The sequence below is a fragment of the Mandrillus leucophaeus genome, unplaced genomic scaffold (genome assembly GCF_000951045.1).
Source record: "Mandrillus leucophaeus isolate KB7577 unplaced genomic scaffold, Mleu.le_1.0 Scaffold1, whole genome shotgun sequence".
Lineage (NCBI taxonomy): Eukaryota > Metazoa > Chordata > Mammalia > Primates > Cercopithecidae > Mandrillus > Mandrillus leucophaeus.
Window position 1 is genome coordinate 15,063,754 of NW_012098097.1, and position 6,780 is coordinate 15,070,533.

A 6,780-nucleotide genomic window follows, 5' to 3' on the forward strand; every position below is an offset into this window, starting at 1 on the left:
TGGCCCAGTCGCTCCCTTTCCTCGGCCACCTCGCTGTACAGCCGCTGCCGCTGCTGCTGCAGCGCCCACTGCTCCTGCTCCAGGTGCTGCTGGAACCTGCGGGATGGTCAGGACTGACTTTCGGGGCGTAGGGATGGGCAGTCCCAGGACTCACCCACCGAAGGGGCACAGGCCAACCACCGACCTGATTCAGAGCTCGAGAGCAGCCCCTGGGGCCCTGTCTGGAACTGGCCCCTCCCCCTCAGCAGCTGAGGCCCCTCAAAGCCACCGCCCGGGGGCAGGCAGGGCCACGAGGACCTTGCCCATCAGCCAAGCTCCGTAATTCCCTGAGCTCCAGGTCCTCGTGGCACTTCGGGAAGTGGCTGTGGAGCCGCGTCTGGGCTCCCTTTTCCCGTTCAGCGTTGCCCCATGAGTATGGAGGGCTGGAGGCAGGTGCCTGGTGGGGCCTTATCCACCTCCCCTGCCTCCGGCCTGAGGGTGCCAGGTGCCTGGCTCCATGACCTGAGTAAGCTCGTGCCAGGGCCTCGTCCTGACCCCACCTTCGGGGAGAGACTGGGGGACCAGCCAAGCTGCATCTGGGGTGGACCAGCCGTGACAGGCAGCAGCGCAGACAGGAGTAGGTGGCTTCCAGGCTCTGTCCTGGTGGCGCAGACAGTGTGGGAGGGGCTGCCACTGGTCCCTGTGGCCCACAGATCCTGACCACCACTGGGCACGTCCCCGGTCCCCAGGACTCAGGATGCAAGAGCAGGAGTCACCCCTCAGACCCCAGGCCAAAGGAGTGAATGAGAGACCGTCCCTGGGCCCCAAGGTCAGAGCTGGAGGGGCCGTGAGGCCGCCTCTCTAGGGGTCAGCTGCTCTGGGGCCAGTTCTGAAAGAGTGGACGTCTGGTGGGGGTTCCGAGCCCTAACGCTGGGAAAACACCCGTGCAGAACCTGCAGACCTCGGCGGGCATGGACTGCAGACATCAGCCCGAGGACACTGGCCTGGCTGAGGAGGCTGGGCCCCTCCAGGGCCAAGTGCCCTGCATCCTCCCTGGATGCTGCACCAAGACCCTCGCCCACCTCTACATGGAAAACCCACTCCGACCTTCAAGGATTCCCTGACTCCCCACCCTGAGGGTCCTGGCCCCACCAGCCTGGGGCCACCACCCACCGCTGCCGAGCACGCTCGCGCTCCTGCTGGCCCAGCGCCTCCTTCTCCCGCTCCAGCTGCTCCCGCAGCTCCTCAGCCTGGCGCAGGCAGCGCTGCGAGGCCCGCTCGTCCGACTGCAGCAGCTCCGCCTCATGCAGGCTCTTGAGCCTCCGCACCTCCTGCTTGTGCCTGGCAATCAGCTTCTGGATCTCGGGCTCCAGGCCTGGGGGCAGAGCACTGGCTAGGGCCATGTCCAGCTGGGTGGGCCCGGGAAGCCCAACCCTGGCACAAGGCTGGCCTGTCTCAGGGCCAGAGGGGACCCCGCCCACCCAAGGCCTCCTTGGATCCAACCTGAAGCACAGCTGAATCTGACGCCCAGGAAGTGGGGAAGAGGCCCCCACAGGGCCACGGCGCCTCCCCCAGCCTGTGGGGCTCAGGACTCCCCGAGACTCTTGGCTGATGGCTCCCAGGCACCCTGACAGCAGGTGTCCAGAGCAAGAAGACCAGGCCTCAGGGAGCCCTGCACACCACCCAAGGGTCCGAGGCCCCTTGAGACCCCAACACCCACCAGCCTCCTGCCCCATCCCCCTGCCTGCACCTGCCTCTTCCCGTGGCTCACTCTGCTTCCTGTGGCAGGGTCCACGTGCCACAGTCATCCACAAACTCCCGATCTCCCCTAGCCCAACCCTGAGGAAGTGAGGCACTGAGCCCCCTTGTTTCAGTCCACTGCCTGGGTGCTGGGGGCCGGGCCAGGCTCCTGTGTGGAGCCCACCTGCCTCTAGGATCACAGCAGAGGCTGCAGGGGAGGCCGTGACAGGGGCGGTTGGGGCATGAGTGTTCACCTCTGCCCAGGAAGGTTTCAGACTACATGAATGCCTGAAATTATGGCCCTCTCAAAAGAAGCCCCGGCCGCAGCGCCCATCCCACACCTGGCCGGCTCGCGGGAGGGGATGGCCCACCTCGGACAGTGACCTCCTTGATCTTCTTGGTTTTCTCACTGATCCACTTCTCCCGGCGGACTTTCTCAGTGGCACTCATTAGTTCTTTGAGTTTTTTAATCTCCTGTGAGCAGGAGAACAGGTCAGGAAGAAATGATGAGAAGATACCCCCATCCCTTTTCCACCCTGTGGGCATAGGCAGGGCCGGGCTTCCAAGTTCACTAGCACAAGGCTGGGGCTCGTGGGTGGGTGTGCTGCCCCGAGACATACACGCCGGCTCCAGAGAGCCATGGTTGCCCTCCCCAGCGCCGGGGGCCAGGCTGGAGGCCCAGGTCCACCCAGTCACACACCTTAGTGGCCTGAGAAATGGGAGGGCAGCCATAGGCCTGCAGAAGCCCTGCCCCAGAGAGGAGCGCTACTGCCTGTCGGGATGGCCCCAGAGCCTGCATTCTTCCACGTGACTGGCAGTCCTCAACTCCGGCTGTCAGCCACGGTCACGCACAGGGATTTTAAAATGCCAGTGCCAAGCCCCACTCCAGAGCCTGGGCTCGGGACCATCACTGCCCAAGCTGGTAGGAAGCATAGCCAGGGAGGCTGAGGCCCCCAGGGAGCCCCACACAGTGCTCCACCGACATCTGGTCAGCAGAGAGAACAGGTCCCGTGGCCCAAGGACCTGGCAGTGGGGCAGGCCAGGCAGAGACTCCTGGGTCCATGGCGACCGTGCTATGGCCGGGCAGGGACTGTGCGTCCACATCTGTGACAGCAGGCCCACGGCCCCGCCCCAGAGCCTGGCAGCTAGAGAGGCAGGAGTGGACTAGCTCGGTACCACGGTGCTCCCCCAGACAGCCCCACCCACTGCTGTGGCCCTGACACTCTGAGGCACGAATGAGGACTCCGAGTCCGACCCTGTTCTGGGGGCTGTGCAGGCTGAGCCTGGCCTGTGAGCCCGGCCTGGGACGCTGTGCAGTGGGGAGTGAAGCCTCACCAGCTCGTGCTGCGCCTGCACCTGGGCCACACGCTCAGTGCATCTCTGGTCCTCCTGCTTCAGCTCGGCCACCACAGCCTCGCACTTTTCACTCAGAACCTTCTTGTCTTCGATCAGCTGTGTTGGGGACCAGAGGTGAGGTGGCTGCACCAAGGCCCCAGCCCAGCAGGACCCCTGATGGAGGAGACCCTCCCAGCCTCCGAGGGAGGCTAAGAGCAGCCCTCTCATGGGGCTGCCCCTCCTAGGTTTGTGGATGGACCCTGGGGCCAGCGGGAGGGCATGTCTGCAAACACGGGCCCAGGCCTGCATCCGCCGTCCTGTCCTCAGCTGGGGGACCCAGAAAATGTCAGAGAAGCCCCAGCCCACCCCTTGCAGTGATGTCAGGGTCTTCCTAGGATGAGGGTAGCTTTGTCGTGCCCATCACCCAGCCCCGGAGGAGGCCCACTGTCTGCCAAAGGGTGTTAGGACCACACCAGCCTCACTGCAGGCCCCAGGCCAGACCCCAGGTCAGGACACACCTGTGATGACCACCAAGCAGCCCCTAGAGGCCCCTATTCTCACGGACCCCAGATCTAGAGTTCTCTCCAGAATAGGATCCGGCCAGGGCTGCGACTGAGCTGAGGGGCCGGCGGGACACCCCTACTACCCTCGCTTGGGGCAGCTCTGGGTAAAGACAGGAGTGTCCTCTCCAGGGCATGGACGGCTGGGAACGGCACGGGAAAGGCTTGGAATGCAGCCAGCAGATACCTGTGTGACCCCCAACACAGGAAGAAGCTCACTAGCCCCTGACTCTGGAAGTCTCCATGAGCCACGAGCTGGGTCTGGGCCCCTGCGGTCCCCAGGCCGCTCACCTGGTCGATGAAGGCCAAGTGCCGCTGGATGGTGGCCTCGTAGTGCTCCCTCTGCCGCTGCAGCTGCCGGCTCAGTGCCTTCTCTGTCTCCTTGACCCGCCGGACCGTGAGGTCTCGCTGCTGCGCCTGCAGGGTGTGGGCAGAGGAGGGAGGCGCTGGGACCAGTGGGCCCGGCCTCGGCAGGTAGGAGGCTAGGAGGGCCTAGGATTAGCAGTGCCCGCAGCGTTACCAGCGCTCTCTGCAGCAGCAGCATGGCCTGCTTCTTCTCCTCCACCTCCAGCTTCAGCCGCATCACCGACGTGCTCGCCTCGGACCCCAGCTCCAGGGGCCCGGGCCCCGCCTCCAGCACCCAACCCTGCAGACACAGCGAGCGTCAGGCAGCAGTGGCAGAGGACAGGGAGGCAGCCAAGGACCTGACTCGATGGCCCTGCAGCCCTGCCCTCCGGGGACAGAGGGGCTGCTGCACATGGGAGCCCGTGGGAAGCCGGAGGGCAGGTGGCAGGCGGCCTGGCAGAGGCTGTTTTCATTACTCAGTACAGGAAATGGGGGCCGTGGCCTCAAGAATAAAAAACAAACCATTTAAAAAGTTCTATGCTTCCCAGCTTCCTGCCCTGTGACAATGAGTTCACGTCACTGCTCCATTTAGCCTGGCTGCTGGTGTTCACCAAGGACAAACCAATGGGTGGCCCAGAGGACACAAGGCTCTGGAGGCCTGAACTATCCACACATACAGGCTCGTGGAGGCAGCTCAGGGCAGCGGGGAGGTGGGTGCAGTTGGGGAATGTGGGCCCTGCCACCTCCACCCTGAGAGAGTCCCGTGGTGGGGGCTGCACAACTGGGTGGGTACATGGTACGGGACCACCTCCTGCTGGGGACCAGGTCGGGGCTGGCGAGGGACCTCCTCCCCCTGGGGGCCAGGTGGGAGCGGGCAAGGGGCAACCTCCTGCTGGGGGTCCGGCTGGTCCTGCCCAGACTTCTCCATCTCGTCCAAGAAGCTCATGATGCTTTGTAGCTTGGCCTCCGAGAGCAGCGTCCCATCCTCAGGGGGTTCGGGGAACGCACTGAGTTTTCCAAATTTCTCCAGGTTGTCAGCTGTCAGAGAGCTGGCATCGTCCTCCTGTGGGACAGGAGACCAGCATCAGGGGCTGTCAGGGCAGCCTGAGGACTGGGGGTCCCCAGGGACAGAGGTGGCAGCTGAGGCTGGGCTCTGGGAGGGAGGGTCGCGACCGAAGCAAGAAGGAGCCCGTGGCACCCCCATTTTCCCAACCCCTACAGCCACCGCATACTCTGTGTGGATGGCACGGGTGGACAGACTGGGCAGGGCGGGGCGCACACTGCGGTCACCTCGCTGGCCCAGGCGTATCTGCCCCTGTGATGGGCCCTGGGGCGGGGCAGCGGCTCCGGCTCCTTCTCCAGCAGCTGCAGCGTGTGCAGCAGCTCCTCCAGGGGCCCCCTGGATTTGGTGCTGCCCCTGCTCGGGGCCACCGTCTCCAGGTTGTCCCCAGCTGCATCCTGGGCGAGAACGTCCTGCAAAAGAGCAGGCAGACAGATGCAGCAAGGCGCAGAGCCCCGAAGGTGCCGCGGGAGCTCCCCAGTCCTGACATTCAGCCTCTGGAAGGTGAGGCCAGGGCTCAGACCTTCCCACCCAGTCTCTGCAGCTGCTCAAACCCAGAGCAGCTCCAGCCACCAGGGACTCCTCCCAGCACCCCACTCCTGGAAAACAGGCTGTGCAGCCCCCTGGCCCCACCATGGAGCAGCCTGGGAGCCTTGGCTGTCACGTCACCCCTCGGAGCCGGAAGCTCCTCTTCTGTGGATGAGGATGCAGGGCCCCCGACCCCAGGACATCTGTAAAAACCCAACAGGTCCACCCCAGCGAAGGCTCCCCTCGGGGCAGCCAGCACCGTGCATCAGAACAAGAAGATCCCCTGGGTGGCCTCTCCGGGCACGAGTGGCCCCTAGAGCAGAGGAGCGGCTGGGACATCTCAGCTCGGGACACCCCTGGCACAGACGCAGCCCTTAAAGCCAAAACCACAAGGGAGGGAAGGACAGCTGCACCCAGACCTGCGTCCTGTCCTCTGGAGGCTGCTGTGGGTCTGGGGACGAGCTGGAGGCGGGCAGGCAGCAGTCTCCAGGGCCTGCAGCAGGGAGGCCGGCACCTGCACAGCAGAACACAGCATCATCCCACAGAGAACATCCCGGGGCAGGCAGCAACTCTGGAGGCACCCCTGGGAAGGAGCCAGGCATAGGGGAGGCAGAGGCGACCCCAGAAGCAGAGGAGCTGCCGGGGATCCATGGCCTTTTGGGTGTGGAGCTGTGGAGGATGAGTGCCACCCCACCCTTCCACCCTTCCGGGCCTTCTGCTCTGTAGGGCCCCTACGTCCAGGACCACTTGTTTGTCAAGGTCTCGGCACCCTCGTCAGGTCAGCTGGGGGCCAAGGCCCCTAACTCCGAGGACTGGGGCTGCCAACACGGGCAGCAGCACAGGAGGCTGAGGGGAGGTCTGCAGGGGCTGCACCTCCTTCCTGGCTGCAGCCCAGCCCACCTCCACGGGCACAGAGCCACTCTCACCAGTGTTGATGGCCTTGAGGGCCTGGTGGGCAGTGTCGCCTGGCGTGGGGGACAGCTCCTGAGCAGGCCGCCGCGTCCCTGGCGCTCTGGTCTCCCCGGGATTCTCAGGCGGCCCACGCTCAGCTGTGATCGCCTTCTGGGCTCTCAGGGCTCGTTTCTGTTGCAGCTCCTGCAGTGGGAGCGTCGCTGAGCACTGACCTCGGGAGAGGACAACCCCAGGCTCCCCAGCCAAGCTGCCCTGAGGCTCGATGTCCTGGGGCTTCACTAAGCACTGCCCCCGGGAGAGGACGACCCCAGGCTCCCCAGC

General features: G+C 65.0%; 1 protein-coding gene across 1 annotated transcript in view; it reads right to left on the reverse strand.

Annotated features, from left to right (window-relative positions):
* Positions 1-6,780, reverse strand: part of CEP131 (centrosomal protein 131kDa) — a 47,744-nt gene that overhangs the window by 10,169 nt on the left and 30,795 nt on the right. Inside the window, exons 9-17 of the mRNA XM_011968210.1 lie at positions 6,474-6,642; positions 5,967-6,061; positions 5,250-5,432; positions 4,846-5,022; positions 4,135-4,260; positions 3,906-4,031; positions 3,055-3,171; positions 2,091-2,193; positions 1,153-1,354 (exon numbers count right to left, since the gene is read on the reverse strand). Coding sequence (XP_011823600.1) covers positions 1,153-1,354; positions 2,091-2,193; positions 3,055-3,171; positions 3,906-4,031; positions 4,135-4,260; positions 4,846-5,022; positions 5,250-5,432; positions 5,967-6,061; positions 6,474-6,642 — 1,298 coding nt within the window. The remainder of the gene's footprint in view (positions 1-1,152; positions 1,355-2,090; positions 2,194-3,054; positions 3,172-3,905; positions 4,032-4,134; positions 4,261-4,845; positions 5,023-5,249; positions 5,433-5,966; positions 6,062-6,473; positions 6,643-6,780) is intronic.